Source organism: Mercenaria mercenaria, chromosome 11 (assembly GCF_021730395.1).
Source record: "Mercenaria mercenaria strain notata chromosome 11, MADL_Memer_1, whole genome shotgun sequence".
In the NCBI taxonomy this organism is placed as follows: domain Eukaryota; kingdom Metazoa; phylum Mollusca; class Bivalvia; order Venerida; family Veneridae; genus Mercenaria; species Mercenaria mercenaria.
The window spans coordinates 44,930,180-44,947,873 of NC_069371.1; the positions used below are offsets into that span (position 1 = coordinate 44,930,180).

At 34.3% G+C, this 17,694-nt stretch overlaps 1 protein-coding gene across 1 annotated transcript; it reads right to left on the reverse strand.

Annotated features, from left to right (window-relative positions):
- Positions 1 to 3,866: 3,866 nt before the first annotated feature.
- Positions 3,867 to 17,694, reverse strand: LOC123532581 (uncharacterized). The gene is made up of 9 exons (XM_045314043.2): positions 17,609 to 17,694; positions 15,112 to 15,194; positions 14,407 to 14,478; positions 12,703 to 12,838; positions 10,656 to 10,750; positions 9,648 to 9,725; positions 8,373 to 8,604; positions 7,912 to 8,187; positions 3,867 to 4,135 (listed from the first exon to the last, which is right to left on the reverse strand). The coding sequence occupies exons 1-9, from the start codon at positions 17,655 to 17,657 to the stop codon at positions 3,891 to 3,893; spliced, it is 1,266 nt and encodes a 421-aa protein (XP_045169978.2). The 5' UTR covers positions 17,658 to 17,694; the 3' UTR covers positions 3,867 to 3,890.

Genomic DNA, 17,694 nt, shown 5'->3' on the forward strand with positions numbered 1-17,694 from the left:
ATAATCGTAACTGATAGGAACAGAGGTCAATATCTCATATCACGATAGTGACTAAATGCCGCACAGTCAGTCGTGAAACAATGTCAATATATGGATTTAATTCTAACTTCTAATGCTTTTATAAGGCAATACAACCGACCCCTCAATGCGTGCGGCTTTCGTACTTCTTAAATTCGCACCGTTTACGCAAATATATAATTACGTCTCCCACACAACTATGTGGACGGAGACATATTTTTTTACTCCTGTTTGTGTAGGATTTAGGAGAAAAGCATCATGGAGTCGTACACTATATTAGTCATCGTACCATTAAAAAGGAAAGCGTAGCGGTTAACTGTAGACGGATCAATCACCAAACATGCACTGTGGAAACACACACACACACGCACACACACACATATATATATATATCTGTGTGTCCATCTGTCACAAATCTTGTCCGCTCTCTAAGTCGAACCTTTTTCATCGGATCTATACTAAACTTGAACAAAACGTGTTTGCCAAAAAGTCCTCGGCCAAGTTGGATAACCAGCCAAATTGGCTTACTATATAATAGGCACATCAGAATTATCTTCCGTGAATTACCGATAGGCCGTTTAATTCGAAATTTATCCGATACGCCCCTTACTCCAAAACGTACCCCAAAACTATTAATGGCCATTTACTAAAAACGTACTCCAAAACTATCAAATGTATATTTTCTTAGTAAACGGTATATAAAGACAGACTTACTATTCAGAAAATTAGGCAGTTGTGGGAGACATGCGCTTTTCTCAAAAGCAGCTCTAAATTAGGTATTTGATTTTCCTAACCGAAATAAACTTTTCAAATTGTGTTTCATAAAATCACGGCAAAAATCTACAAATTTTACCTAAAAAAGGAAATCTAATGTAAAACAATATCAACATATCAAACAAAATAAATTAAAAATATGAAAGGGGACTTTGTATGTCCTAATTAAACTGTGCGAGAGAATTTTATACAAATAAGTTTAAAGCTTTTTAATGAGATTTAAAGGATATTTGCATGTTAATGTTTTATTGTTTGCGGGCGATATTAGTCATATTTTCATTTCAGACAATCCCACAATTGATATTGCAACACATCGGTATAAATCTTTCATTGTTATATTTCTGCTGCAAAACAGTACATGCTTGCAATATCAATTGCACAGTTATAAAACCAGTTGAAAGAAACATGAAATTTCGATTGTATGCAATTAAGGTATTAGGCCACTAATAGAGAACCTCCTTTTTGAAGAGTATTCAATTCCTACGATAAACCTACTTTTACTGCAATTCTTAGGGGGGCGTAGGTTCAAGCCCTACTGGGACCAAATATTTTTTTCCTTATTTTACTTTTTTCCTGGTAAGTTTTTACTTCTTTCAAGACTTATTATTGATTTCTTGTACAAAAATGGAAAAAGATTAATCTTATAAAGCGATTTCTTGGTGTTCAAAGTGAATTTACTACTTAAACAGAAGGGATAGAGTTACACATCTTTAAAAATATTGAGTTACGCGCGGTGAAAGTTCACTATTTTGCTTTCACTCTTAGATTATATATTGTGGAAGAAATTTAGGTGGGTTTTACGTCTGCTCTAAGGTTATTTTTAAATGGAGTAAGCAAAATTCAAAACAGAAACACAGCATTCGACCTTATTTTTTCAATGTTGAAGTATGAATTCTGTCTCATTAAATCCGTTTACTTGAGGCACCATAGAAAAAAATGATGTTGAAATTTTTATTTTGTGTTTTAAAATTGTTTACCAATAATTTGATGTTTCTTTTATTAAAATTAATGGTAAAATGAGTTCTCTGCAAACGTTTTGGATAGTGGCTATTACTTTGAAATCTGTCTCTACTTGAGCTTGAGGAGATACCATAAGTTATACGAAATTTATAAAGAAACGGCACGATAATTTTTTTTTAAAAATTGCAAAATAGTGCAAAACACGGTTACCTTTCAGAACATACCAAGCAAAGGCCATTTTGTAAACATTACTATTAGTGATCTAATACATGTACCTTAAATCAGAAAAATTATCAGCACTTTCCAATGAAAATATCACAAGGTTAGTAGCTGGACAGTTAATCGAATTAATGCTAAGTAAAAGCGAACAAAAATGTTCATATAATGGTAAAAGAAATTTATTATCGATGTAATGAGTGAACTGTAATTTAAACGGAGACTTTTAATAAAAACACACAACGTATCGATGTTGGTCTTTTGAATCTTGACAAGTTTAAGACGAATTGTATGAGGAGAAAGTATTTTGCATTTGAAATATATCAACAAGGAATGTGTAACAATGGAAAATACATAAAATAACTTCGCGAACCCAGGGAGAGTAGGCAAGCTTCGTCAAAGCATGGAAGGTCATTACATTCTAGCATAAATGTTTTATAACCAGCAGCAATAAGGCCATTGAATTACCGATTGTGATTCGAATTGACCCCTATAGATTGCTTTTGTACTAAGTTCGCCAAAGTCCAGTGGATTATATACCATGCATTACTGTAGAATAAAAGCTATTATCAGGACACTGCGTTTAATGTGTATGCATTTAATTAAATTAAGGTAGCAGTATGCACAGTACTTGATGTATTTAGATAAGTTTAGGCCACTGTTTGGTTCTACAGTCTGATAGTTATTTACCTTTGTTCTTAAACTATACTGAAAAAGATCTGACTGCATATTTCAAATTTTATTGTGAATTCAGGAAAGGCCAAAATGTCCACCTGTAATCTTGTAGTATAGCTACTTTATGCCTGTGTTATCAGACTGGTTGCATTCTTTGCTTCCAAAGAATCTTTTTACAGATTTTATTAATGATGTTTATGAGGTAGGTGGGGAGTAGACAAATAGGTTGTGGTGATGCATCAATCTAGATATAATTACATGCCACCTAGTACAAAAATGTACCTTGTGGTACATTAATACTAGCTTACCTTGTTTTCAGCGATATTTCGCTTTGGTTGATCATAATGAACGGGACGGGATAATTTTTCACAATTGTTTCTAATTAGATACTGTAGTTATGAATGACCAATACTGCTAAGAAACAATAATTTTAGTTGATGATGAATACCTTGGCATGATGTCATGATATAAATAAAACATATTTAGTTACAAAATTTACAATATGAAACCGGTGCTTTGGAGCGTGAGGAGTGTTGCACTCTACCTTACCTCTCATGAACAGACTCAATCAGACTGACTCTGCCTTTATTTAGCATGGTTGCATTCTATCTTCCAAAGGACGTTCTTACAGATTTCATTAACTATCATAAGAGCCATATTTTAGTGCCATGTGGCGGCTGTAAAAGCCTTCCCCTACTTGGATTTAGTGTTGTTGAGTGTTCTGGTCTTTTAGTCTTTTAAGATCATGGAGTAAATAAATTTCATGTGCAATAAAGCTCCGCTAAAGCAGATGTGATGCAAGTGTTGCTAAAATCCTTGCCAGCCTAATGGTAGAGCACCCGCTTCGAGTGCAGGATGCCATGGGTTCGATCCCTGGCCGCGTCATACCAAAGACGTAAAAATGATACTAGTAGCTTTCTCGCTTGACACTCAGCATTAAGAGGTTAGTATTGGCCTAGTCAGCCTAGTGTCAGTATATTGAGACTGGTTGGGGCATCATGCCACGTGTCTACGGCGTAATATATCAGTTAGGCAGCGCTATAAAGTCACTGCAAAAAGACACCGTCGTTTATAGGACTGAAAAAAATGTTTAAACAGACGTTAAAGTCGACCACTCACGCATGCACACACATACACAAACGCGCGCGCTAAATATTTCCTTTCAGACAGTTATAATCGAAACTTGATTTACTGTAATCAAGAACAAGGAAAACATGTTTCTGTTATGTAAACGATATTATTTAAATTTACTTTCGTTCACAGATATAACTTCCTTCAACATTGCAACTTTTGGCGTGCCATTTGAAAGTTGGTACAGCATCTCTAAACATGCAGACACAGTCTTGGTCCTGACCGTGTTTGAAATGATCTGGCTGACTTCCACTCCAATCGGCTGCTGTGTTATGCCAACGGCGACCGTTTACCCAGGAGAAATGGTTATGTTTTGAGAAATCCTTTGCTCCTATCCAATAAATTTGGTGAATTGGGTATCCTGAAAATATATGTTACGTATACACTTAGTCTGTGTCGTTTTAGAGGGATAATACAACCTAGGAACCCATCACACAGAACATGTGACCGACCATTATATTTCAGAATTGGATACAATATATTCGTTATCTGACGATGCAACAACTTTGATTCGGATCACCATAGAAATTAAACGATGAAAGCCACTGAGCAATAAAAGTATCCGCATAAAAATAATCAAAGTACTGAAAGTGCAGAAAGGCTGGCTACCACAACACTGAATGAAAACTGTGCGGGAAAGATGCTTGCAAAATCTTAGATACTATGGGTTTTCTATATTAAACTAAAGCGAGCATAGGGTATTGATGTGATGAACCATCTTGATTAACTTGTGCATCCAAGTTAAAGTTCAATCGAGAAACCTAAACCTAAGTTCTCGATCGTTAACATATGTTCACGTTCGTAAGATATGGTTTACACTCGTGAACCCTGGTTTACTCCAGTAAACATAGGTTCACGCTCGTGAACTTAGATTCTAACATGACTCGGTTTGATTTCCAGTTAAACAAAGAAGGAAATCAACCTTTGTATATTCTGCGATAAACAACGGTTGACGCACAGACCGGTAAGAGATCATAATGACGTCAATGAAGACGTCAAATTGCCACATGACGTCCGATACATTAACTCCTCGAGTAAATAAAGTCCAGCATAATATTTCTTAAAATATGTCAATGAGCGTGTCAAAATGAAAACAATCAAGGCCTTTTTGTGATTTATCGTCTAATTTACCACGGTTCAGAGTTCAGATGTGTAGGAATTGAACGACGAGGGCGTTAGCCCGAGTGGTTAAATACTGAAGCATCTGAACGAAAATCCACTTGAAGACCATGATTATTTCTTAAAAAACGACCGAAATTCAAAGTTCAATTAAAAACCTAGGGTTCACGGGGGTGTTTTCGCTCGAAATTATGGATAAGTGTTAGAAAAACCTGGTGTTTTACCCTTGTTTATCTGTAATTGTTAATTCTAGTTTGTTTGTTTTTTACCGTAAACCTGGGTTCACGTTATTATTGGACAATTGGTGTGCCATAACCGTTTATATGTTTCTTAAGAAGCGATAATAAACATTGAGGGACATAATATCAGATAAAATATAAAGATAACAAGCACAACATCTATATTTCGATATGCAATCCTCCCACCACACACACACATCATGTGTGAATGTATGAACGTTGATCAGATGGGGCGATTTTCTTGTTGGTATGAGGGAAATTTTGAGCTCGAACTCCGTTGTAAACCGGACTGTTAATGATGTTCCTTCCCTAATACGATGGTTAGGAAAATTTAAGTACCCGTAATAATGTACTCCTTTCTTTTTTTTTTTTGAAAAGTATTCAATTCCTACCATGAGATTACTTTAACTAATTTTCAGTAGGGCGTAGGTTCGAGCCTCACTAGGACCAAACTTTGTTCATTATATTCCTTTTTCGAGTAAGATAAACTGTTGTTTTTTTTTTTAAGACTTATCATTGATCTGTCGTACAAAAGCGGAAGTGTTTTATTTGATTAGCCATTTCTTGCCATTTCAAATGAATTTTACCTGAAGGGTGAATGATTAGACATCTTTGAAAATACTTAGTTACATTTGTAAAAGTTCTTGATTTTGCATTTATTCTTTAGTTTACAAAATTTGGAATAAATGAAGGTAGGTAGGTTTTTCTTCTGCCCTATGGTTCTTCCTGACTGCATAGAGCAAGGCCATAATTTTTAATGAGTTGGAGCTTAATTTCTGTCCGATTAAATCCTTTTACTCGAGGTTCCCCAGACAAATTGTTATCGACAATTTTATTTTGTGTTTTATAATTGTTACGCAATATTTTGAGGTTTCATTTAGAAAAATATTTGGTAAAATGAATTCTATGCGATCGTTTTGCGCAATGGCTATCACTTTGAAATTTGTCTCTGTTTCAGCTGGAGGAAAAAAAGACAAAATTTATACAAAATTAACAAATAAAGAAAACAAACAAACAAACAAACAACAACGACACTGTAAAAGTCGTTTAAAGATGAATCACAGTGCGAACATATGTTTACTTCAGGACTGTATCAAGTTAGTCCAATTGTTAAACATTGCCAATACGGGTCCACTATCTTAATATAACCTGAAAAAAGTTGAAAACGTGTGTTTTAACAAAACTCGCTTACATCTACACCCCAACCCTTAAAGCAAATTGGTGACAAAGCGCTTTTTACGTTATATCTTTCAGTATTCGTCAAAAGCTTTAAAACGAATTTACTAGTATAAAAATAGCCTAAAAGAAAAAAAACAGGTATAATGTGGTAATTTGTTTCTTCTCACGTTACTGTGGCAATTCCACGCAGCGATTACGTCCCTTAGTAGCTATAGCAAATGATCTGAAAGAATTTATTCTTAAAAGTTAAGCCCTAAATATAAGACCTGACATAACTCATATCACTATAAGTTCATTTTAATTGATATTTCATATTTCTTATTTTCCACGTTATGTCAGGTCGTTGAATAATGCGCACTATAATTCTTCACGGAACCAGCGTTTGTTTCCTTAGCTGCTTACAGACCGAGGTCATAATCTATAACGAAGCGGTCAACGTTGAGTTACGAAAAAGTTCCATTCATACGGACATTTCATTCATAGAGGCGAATTAATTTACCATCATTATGTAATATTTTCTAATGTTATCTTTCAAGTATTTACCGTTAGAAAATTAAACATTATTATAACATGTTTTGAACAAATAGATCTATTGAAACAGGTAAGTTGAACAATCTTTATACAACTCTATGGCAAAACTGATACACGTGGCGGACTATTTGAATTGCGCATGAAATTGATTTTGTTGTCAGTCTCAGCACCTGCTGAACATTGCAGAAACTCGATACATGGCTATAATAGTCTGGCGGAAATATCGCCAGCCTAAAAATGAATGAGCGATTGACGCTATGTTTTTGGGTGAAAATGTGCACGTCTGAATTTTTCTTTTTTACTGAAACAAATAAGCATAAAATCGAAAGATCGTTTAACATTGCCCTGTGCATTGATTCTCGTACCCATCCGAGTCTATAGGCTCGTTTAGTATGTTTCTTGAAATGGGTACTCGTCAATATATATCGTGTAGAGAACAATGTTAAATAATCTAATACTTAATAATGTTAAATAACCTTTTACAGCGGCGGCCTCTACAATAAACACTTTTAAAAAAACCTCATAATTCCAACAATTAGTTAATTTCTGGCACTTTTGCGAACCATAAACTTGCTCAGCCTTATACTTGTTTTGGTTTCAAATTCATGTGTAGCCTATTTTCACAAACATGTTAACTGTTGCTCTCGGGTATGCAAAGAGTATGTTCCCGTTATGCCTACGTCTAATGCTTGTAACAAATGAAAATGTTTTAGCATGGTGTAGTAACACTGAGGTCCACAAAGAGTCGAATGTAGGTAGCTTCTAAGAGTGCAAAATATTGTAAGGACGTACAATGTACAACTTAGTCCTCCGAAACCCAAATATGCATTTTACAAAAAAAAGTATGTACTTTTATATACACGCATGTATGCACAAGTATATGAATACATGTATAATCATATGGACTTTTATGGGGAAATGTTGTTTCTGTATGTTAGAGTAGTTTTTCTTCCATTGTTCTAGATGAAAAACTAAAAAACTAATTAATAATGTTTTAATATTTTAGTAATAATATCTAATATATTAAATTCTAGTTGAAACAGAGGATAACGTGTGATTATTATCATACTAGAATGACTGGCCAGTTCTTTCCTCATTAAAAGAGCTTTGTCATCAGTATCTAGGACGACAAGATCCCCTCCTTGTCTTTTACATGCTGCTCGAGCGTCATCCCAAGACAATGGTGTATGGTGGAGTACAACATGGACACACAATTGCGCATGTGAATTTTGTAAATGTACAAAACCATCTTTGACATGGCAGTGGAAAGAATGACTATGCGTCGTTGGTGACGGAGTGATTCCAGCTGTTGTAGATACATGTGAAAATGGCTTACTTGACGTTTCTGAAAGAAACATAAATTGTGTTTCATTTTCCGGAAATTAAGTCTCCTCATAAAGTGATGATAAAATTAAAGGAATTTAGTCAAAGCATAGATCCGTGTCGACATTCCAATTATAAACACTTTATACTGATGACAATTGACTTTGAAAACCTTTTACATGTATGTCGTTAGATAAATAAATATACCGTCTGTAGTGGAAACTTTTTGCGACTGAACTGAAGTAACTGTTGATAGTTCTATAAGGTGCAAAGTTGTATTCGCCTCTGTTGTCTGTATTTTATTGTCAGTAGTATTTGGATACGGTGACGTCATAGTAGCATGTGTAGGCGTAACGCAGTAGTCATTACAAAAATCTGTATCGCAACACGTGGGCGCACATTTAGCATTGACGAATGCTTGTGACATTGCATCACATGCCTGCAGTTTAGATAAACCCAGAAATAGCTTAGTCCATTCTATGCATTTTACTCTTCTGCAAGATGTAGCTATTATTACTGCAGAATTATGACGCGTACGTATCACATGCTTTTTGCAATTGATATAAAGGGCGTTTCATATCAATATCTATTTCCTTTTACCTGTTTTAAATTTTTCAAAATATGGAATGTAATTTTAAATGAAAGTCACTAAGCAATACTCATCTCGATGTCCCTTCAAAAGAAAGTTCAGTTTTACAACATGTGCTCAAGATGGCATCCTCTCTGAAGGCCTAACCGCTTCCGGTTGGCCGGTGTTACCATGTCGTCTATCAATAACTGGCCCTGAGTGTTGAAACCTTTTAACTATTCTGTGCACTAGCATGTTGCTAAGTTTCTCATCCTCAGAATATAGATTTTGCATTGATCTAATGACTGTGACCGGTGAATAACTCAAAATACAACTTAACTACTTCTGTGCACTTTTCTATGGGCAACGCCATCTTGAAAAATATGACATGTTTTAATGACGCCGTTTATGGCGTCATGATGTCAAGGCATTTCCGTTATCTTTTACATTGCGTAGAATTTCATTCTGTCTTCTTTAGGATACTGTATATAACATGACTGAGTTATGTGTTACATGTACTTTTTATATTGGCTTGTAATGATAACAAATATTATGAAACACCCTGTATGTGCTTTAGATATGTATAAAGGAAAATGAATCCAATCTCATGTAATTTCTGAATAGAAATGTTACATCAAAAAATAAAAAGAAGAAAATGAAGAAAATATCTTGTTCTATGCTGAGTGATACTAAGGATTTATTTGATAATGGAGAACTTATAAAAATGTGAGAAAAGTTCTAAAAGATAGATAAATGGTGTTCAATTTTCAGACTAAATACGCTTTTAATTCATTGTATAAACACACACTGAACAGATTCCTATTTTATTCTCAAAATCCACTTCATCCTGTATAGTTGTAGTTTAAGATAAGATAACTGGTGTCGATTTGTAGTAACAAGAAATATCTATTTACCGCCTTTGATTCACATTGACCTCTGTAAATAATTTCTGGAAGGCTTCTATATTCAACAGGAGTGAAGAGCATGCAGACCTGAAAAAAAAACATATATTTACAGCAATATCAAATGTTTATAACTGCTCGCTTCTTTATGTTATTGACGATATCAAGACGCTTTCTGCGCTGAGGTGACGGAATATCATAGCATTCATGAAATGTGTGATTTCGGTATTTTATATAGAATCAAATCAAACACATTATTCAAGTATATTGTTTTATACAGTGGTTGTATTCACAGAAGTCAGTAGGCCGAGATGAATGTATGACTTTGGTCTTAGTTTATTGTGTTTTATTTTCTGACTGCATTTGAAAAGAGCAGTATGGTTAATATCTTATTTAAATAATTCATTAGAAAAAAGTTTACCGTCTTTTTTTTACCGAAATGTAACAAGGATGATCATTGGATTGAGCTTTTATGGAAACCAGATATGATTGGCAGGAATTGGACACATCTATATTTAGTATAGCGCGTGAGTTTGTTTTGAGGAATAATTGCTCTTTGAAGAATGTCTATCCGTTCTACTTTTTTTGTTTAACGTCACACCGACACATTTGTAGGTCATATGGCGACTTTCCAGCTTTGATGGTGGAGAAAGACTCTAGGTGCCCCTCCGAGCATTATTTCATCACGAGTGGGCTCCCGGGTAGAACCACCGACCTTCCGTAAGCCAGCTGGATGGCTTACTTACATCAAGAATTCAACGCCACGAGTGAGGCTCGAACCCACATCGATGAGGAGCAAGTGATTTGAAGTCAGCTACCTTAACCACTCGGCCACAGGGCCCCTATTTGTTCTACGGACCTCCATATGATCGGTCATTGTCCGATGAGCAGAGTGGAATTTATGAGTAATGAAATAAACTTATTTATTATATAAATAATATCCGCAGTGAAACGCAACACATTTATGCTCATTCATTTTAACACGCTTAGATTATGGAAAACTAAAATCAAAATGAATACCTCATTTTTTCCACAAATCTTTACATTTGTACACCCTTTAGGATCTAGTACGTCGCATTTATAACAGTACGGGCCACGTTGAGCAATCGGAATTTCTGAAACATGTACAATTTTTATCATATGGGTTCATAAAAAGTATGCAGAGATCCTCAATAAATTTAAGATCTAATAACATTTTCAAATATTTGAATACACAATTTCAGTTTGTGCTTGAGTTATAGGAGTATTCGATCGTTTTCTGTTTGTTCAGGATAAATAGACTCGCATGGCTTGGGCTTGTATGCCATGATGTCCGACGTATTTTGTAGAGTTCTTTTTTTACATTTTATCGTTTATCTTTTCGTGATGAAAAGATGGTTTATCGACCTTTGAGGTGATTCTTATCTTATTGTTAATCTTCGTGTTTGTGATGAATAGACGCACGCGGTTTAAACTTGTATACAGGGAGGATCGACTTACTTTGTGAGTAATTTATTTAACTGTTAATCTGTTTCTTTTTTATAAAGAGATTCACACGGCTTAAGCTTGTATGATAAAAAATGTAAATTTTGTAACCTTAATACACTAGAAAATGAATATCACATTCTACATGTATGTCCGTTGTATAAAGAATTAAGAGGAAAATATGTTAAACCATATTACTGCAGACGGCCCACTCTCAATAAATTTTATAAACTCGCATGACTTAAGCTTGTACATGTATGCCAGGCGATTCGACTTATGTTTGAGTGTTTCTAATTTGATCGTTAATCTGTTGTTGTTAATCTAGACTAAGTTATTAATCTGTTTGTTAGTGATGAATAAACTAACAGGGATTATGCTTGTAGAGGTTTAAATTATATTGGTTTCCTTCACGATCAAAATTCTAAATACTAATTTGTACTTCACATTTCGTCTATAAATTTGTCAGCATTTTCTTCGTTTGACCTACACGAGAAATGGTACACGTTACTCACAAGGAACGATACTACGAACTTTTAATGTGAGACAGAACTTACTAACGACATTATGAAAGTACCAAAGAATCTAACCTCTTCTTGTGTATTTTAAGCATCTTTGTCCATTATCTTACTCTTTTCATAAAAGGTTGATAAGTAAGTAATTCTGTTAACCATTTTCATGCTTGTTACGACTGATTCCTTTTCAATCAGTGTAAATAATGATCAGCCTGCACATCCGTGCACTCTGATCAAGATTTGCTCTGTTCGCCATTCAGTCAGTATCTTTTTTGGTAAGCAGTCCTTTTTAACAATTAACGGTACTGTCAAAATTGAAAGATGGACAAGTTCATTTTAGAAAATTAGGAGGGTAAGGGTGAGATACCTGCACTTACACATTTTGCAAGCAATACATTTTTGTCACTCTATTATCAGTACATATTATGTCGGACTTACAATCATAAAAATCTCACCTGTTTCTCTGTGAAATTTTTACCACATATGTACTACCGGAAGCACAACATATGATTTCAAGCGGTGCCCATTTGGGAATACATATGTCCTCCTCCGTGAAGACTGAGTGTTTTATATAATACATCACCAAATACGTACCACATTAGACCAAATAAAACCATGTCTGACTCAGTTGTTAAGGTTGGTATTGTAGTACAAAGTTTTTGTACCCATATCACTATCCTATACTATTCCTACCAGTACCTCCTACTCTAATATGCAAATTTAAAACAAAGAATTTAGTATCTAGATCAAACAATTAAGTACATGCCGTTCTTTCATTACAATATGAAGTTTGAAGAATTGTATGGTTGTATAATGTTACAAGTTTCGCTGTAAACGGGCAACTTGACATTATCATTATGTACAAATTGAAATATATTCTGTTTCACTGTACGAGAGTAACGTAGTATTGGACATTATGTACAATCTAAAATGTATCTTTCTGTATAACCGTACTGGGGAAACGTACAATTGGACATTATGTACAGTTCAAAATCAAATTTTCATACTATATGGATTTAATTATAATCAATAGTAATTGAAATGTTATTTTAATTTGCAGAATGTACAGAAATTAAATATTGCATATTTACCGAGTGTTCCACATCCTTTCATGTTGCAGAAGTCGCCTGTGCAACACTCTACGCATGTTACGATGTCTGCGGAACGTTTATTCACCATGCTTGCTGACCTTCTATCGTCAGGCCCCGCAGAAACAGCAGGGCATCTCTAGAAATATGCAACAACTGAATTGCTCATGAAAGCATAACATTTTATACGTCTGTTATATTCTTAAGTTTGCATTGAATAATAAAAATCTATTACAAGATGATTTTGTCCGCTGTTATTCTAATAATATTAGCATTAAATTCGCAGTAAAGTCTTGTAAAAAGGGTGTTTAGCGTCCAAGAATACACATATTAATTAACTCGTATCAAACAGCTTTACGAGTAGAATTCAGAACATTCAAGACTGCCCATATAGAATATAGTAAAAACTGTTTAAGCATATTGTTTACACCAGTCCCTAAAAACATTCATCCTTAAGACAAACGCATTTTTTCCTCCCGGCTCTCTGTGAAATGAGACCAAAAAGTAGTAGTTGGTTTACTTTGTACACACTGATACACTGTGGCTATTGGAATTATAGTGACGCGTAACCAGCATTTTATTCAGCAAGGAAAATAATAAAGAAATCAAAAAGGACCATAGGTCGAATGAATGCGGCAGCTGCTTGACTGCTGCTCTTGTAAACGCTGCTATAGAACATTGCTCATTTGTGTAATCGCATTAACATGGATAAGGCATATGTCCCGTAAACCAGAGCTGGCGACTTTTTACTTAATGTTTTCTGATTTTAAATCCTTGACTCAGTAACATTTTCAGGATGCTCTTGCTCTTTGCACAACAGAGTCTTTGGAATGGAAGAAAATTGTGTTATTAACCTGTTTGTAACATCGAGTTCTTTCTGCGATAACGTTTTTGCCTCTTTTCTAATCCACTCCTTGTTGTTTATCCGCTTTTGCGGTTCGAAATAATCCACCAATGTTTCATCCCATGTGAGAAGTTTATTAAATCTCCTTTCATCTGCATTTTTGAGATTTTCAGATGATTTTGTTTTTGCAACATTCCGTCTTTTAGATTTTTTGTTTGTGCTCTTTTGTCTAAAGATGGGGTATTCGACTTGCACACACCTTCGAAAATTTCAAGTGTTTAGTCAGAATTTCATGAACACTTCCGGAAATGCCAACGGATGCAGCTATTTTGGAAACTGTATATCTCAAGTTTTTTTTCTACACTGGCTCCTATAACAGCAATGTTATTGGAGGAAACTGAGGTTTGAGGGCGCCCGACAAGTCGTAGATCCTGGACTCTAGCTTGTTTCTTATTAAATGCCTTTAACCACCTATACACACTAGTTTTGGATGCGGAAGAATCAGAATAAACAGTTTTATTTTCTTGAAGAGTCTGCTTGGCTGGTATACTAAGATAACAAAGCATCATTCAGAATAACCTAATTTTCTTTCTATTGAGCCCCCATGCTTATGATGAAATATGATATCTTACTTTGAATACGAGTGTAGTGTGTTAAAACGCTTCTAACGCAGTTATAACAAAACCAATTGTGTTTGAATTTTAAATGCAAATAGCTATTGAAACAACCTAGAAGCCCATAAAAACGTGTTTGTATCTTTAATAATTACTACGGAAGCGCGTTAGTCTTAAAATTTTCTGAATTCACCTCTTTTCTCTTACAGACTAATTTTGAATTTACAAATCAAGACGAAAGAGACATACCGATTTGGATAGGCAACCAGAGTTATACACTACGTTTCCACTTGTTGTTATCACTTGTTGTGTAAAACAATACTAAAACAAAACAGTAAATATGAAAAGTGAAACAATTTTTCAATGTGGGATTGAAATACTATCTATAACATGAGAATACTTCTTTCATTGACAGACATAATCAAAAAACATACATCATTACTTGCTTTGAGTAAACACTTGCTTTGTTTTTATCATGATCCAGTATTTCACACAAACAATCAGAATGCATTTTTAAATGTTATTCACGTTCAGTCCTGTACAAGTTTATTTAAACCAGTCGTCCAATGTGAACATTTTTAACAATAATAAACTGTCACACCTGTTAATACTGTATAAGGCAAATACGAATGCTCATAGGAAAACATAATTTTAAGGTTAATTTGTAAGCATATAATATCATGTACATATTTATTATTCTTCTATGTCTTTCAATTTCTGTCGAACCTCTTGCGAGGACCTAGCTAGTTGGCGCGCCAAGCCTCTTAGGATGTTAAAAGACTAGTTATAATATCATGTACACGTTTACTTTCTTTCTCCTATTTTTCCAATTTCTGTGGAACCTCTTGCGAGGAAGTAGACACTTGGCGCGTTAAGCCACTAAGGATGTTAAAAGAATAGTAAAAGAGAATATGTATATGATATATTAGGTATTTTTATCATTTTATACAGTACCTCATCAGAATTGCAAACTGTCATCTGTGTGCAATCACTCGGAAATTGTACATGCATGCACTCGAAACATCTTGTGCTATAACCTGTAAACAAATTATACCTATGCTTTGTATTAACCACATTTGCTATCCCATGTGCCTTTTTCCTGGACGGAACCATGTCTATCACTACTATTGCTAGTGTCTATTATAATCGGATTTTTGACAAAAACTTGATTATTCATGACTGTAAAAATATGGCACATAAATGAATAAAACTTTATATCAATGTTTTACACATGAACCTTCTAGACTTTTCAAACATTTAAAGGTACAGTTTTGAAACTACTCTGACATTAATAGCATATTTCCATTTTGTTGAATCTACATTTTTTTTCAAGAAGAGATTTTGTCGTATAGGAAATATCAAACAAATACCTAATCATTTACACAGACGTTACCCCCGAATCCATCCAACTTGGAAAAAGAGATCGTTAACATGAAATTTACTGACCTATAAAATGTGTAAGTTAAACGTTAAAGTTTAATAAGTTGTAGCGAAACACAAATCATCATTACGATTCTATAATTGTCATAGAATAAAAAAGTGGAAAACCACAGGTCGCCCAACACGACAAAAACGAAAATGTTGCAGGCTCGGTTTGATTGAGCCTGTTCATGGACGGTAGTGGAAGTGCAAGCTACCGTCCACGCACTCTAGCCCCGGGTTGAGCAGAACTCAACGTTAGAACCTTTTTTAACAAAGAAGTTTTAAAAGCGTACCTTTGAATATCTAAAAAATCTTGGTCTATGCATGAAACAATTCTATATCCTAAAACTACTCGCATTTATTCTTCGTCATATCATTTTATAAAATCCGTTCAGGAGTTACAATAAATTTATCGTAAAAAGCCTACCTGAATCAACCTTGAAATGGTACAGAAAAAATCACGTTGTATGCGAAACATGCTGGCTTTCTTCCCCGTCAAAACGATTTAAAATTTGAAGTGCGCTCATTTCAGTTCTTAAGGTTCTTAAAACGTTCTTAATTTTCGGAATATTTTCTACGTGTTCCTTAAGGTTCCGTAAGGCTTTGAATTCTATATTAAAACCAGATGAATTAGCTATCTGAATAGATGATATTATAATTACACAGTTAGAAAAACATCACTTTTAATTATGTGCATGAACTTTGACAGTTACAGCATAAAGAGAGGTAATCAAAATCAATGGACTAAATAGAACTTTCTATTATGTTAATCAATATTCAAAAAAAAATATAATACTAAAATGGAAGCCACAACAAAGGCATTATGAGCCTTTAAGGTAAAAAATATAAGTATAGGCTTTGAATTTACTTCCTTTTAATTACTCTTTGTACATTAATTCATGATTTTGATACAGACTTACTTAAAAACACGAAAGGACATTATATATATTGTGCTATAGCATGTAAATAAATTATACTTTATATGATAACACTTTTTTCAGGATAATGCCGTGATAATAACGAGTTCGTCATCTGGACCAACCCATGCTACGTGACTTAAGTTTGCGAATCAGACTACTTGACGCATTATAGAATAATTTACCATAATGAAGAATTTTTGCAATACTCTGATAATTGTGCAATGTAAAATGTCAGACAAAGCGGTTATTCTTAATGACTCTGTTTACAGTTTTAAAGCTACGTTTCTCTCAGTATATTTAGAAAGAATATTTATATATCTAACATGATGAAAATATAACAAAAAGCTGTTCAAATACCAATAAAATTTGTTAAAAGATCCTTGTTAGCAAAGAATGCAACCAAGAAGAATAATAACATACTCGGTTTAATTGAGTCTGTTCATGAGAAGTAATAAAATATGCAACACCTCTCACGCCCCCTAGCACCGACGTAAGCGGAACTCTATTAAACTTTTTTTCTATTACACATATGTTGGATGGACTCATGAACACAAAGGGCCAGAAAATATGACAACACTTAATCGACTTTTTACAGCCGCCACACGGCACTTAAAGATTGCTGTTGTGATAGTTAATAAAGTCTATAAAAAGATCCTTTGGTAGCAAAGAATGCAACCAAGAAGAATAATAGCAGACTCGGTTTGATATATTGAGTCTGTTCATGAGAGGTATAAAATGTGCAACACCCCTCACGCCCCCTAGCACCGGCTTACCACCAATTATCAATTTACTGAAAGAGCTGAATATGATTAGCGTATCATATAAATAAGGGTGTGATTAGCCGATCGATTAAAGTCTTCTACGTAGAGAGGTGTCCTTCAGACCACTGCTGTAATTATTCGCCGTAGAAAAAAAAATGAAACAAAATTGCACACCTACGAAACCTTTGTGATTTGCAAAATATTAGATTTAGAATAACACAAATAATATGAAAACATCATAAACTTCTTATCTTACAATAATTCGTCAACCATCTTTTATAAAGATATTTCTTATTTCTTATAACATCAAATATTATCTGTCAAGTATCTAATCAAAAGATAACTCACCTAATGTTAATACATTAACAAATATGCTAAGGTAACTTAGCACTCTCATTCCGAAACTGTTTCGTTCCAAACTTAGACAGAGAGAG

Coding starts and splice junctions, on each gene's coding strand:
- LOC123532581 (XM_045314043.2), bottom strand. CDS start 17,657: ATGAGAGTGCTAAGTTACCTTAGCATATTTGTTAATGTATTAACATTA. Junction 15,195..17,608: donor TGTTAATGTATTAACATTAG/GTGAGTTATCTT, acceptor ATTTGTTTACAG/GTTATAGCACAAGATGTTTC. Junction 9,726..10,655: donor AGATTTGTGGAAAAAATGAG/GTATTCATTTTG, acceptor TTTTTTTTTCAG/GTCTGCATGCTCTTCACTCC.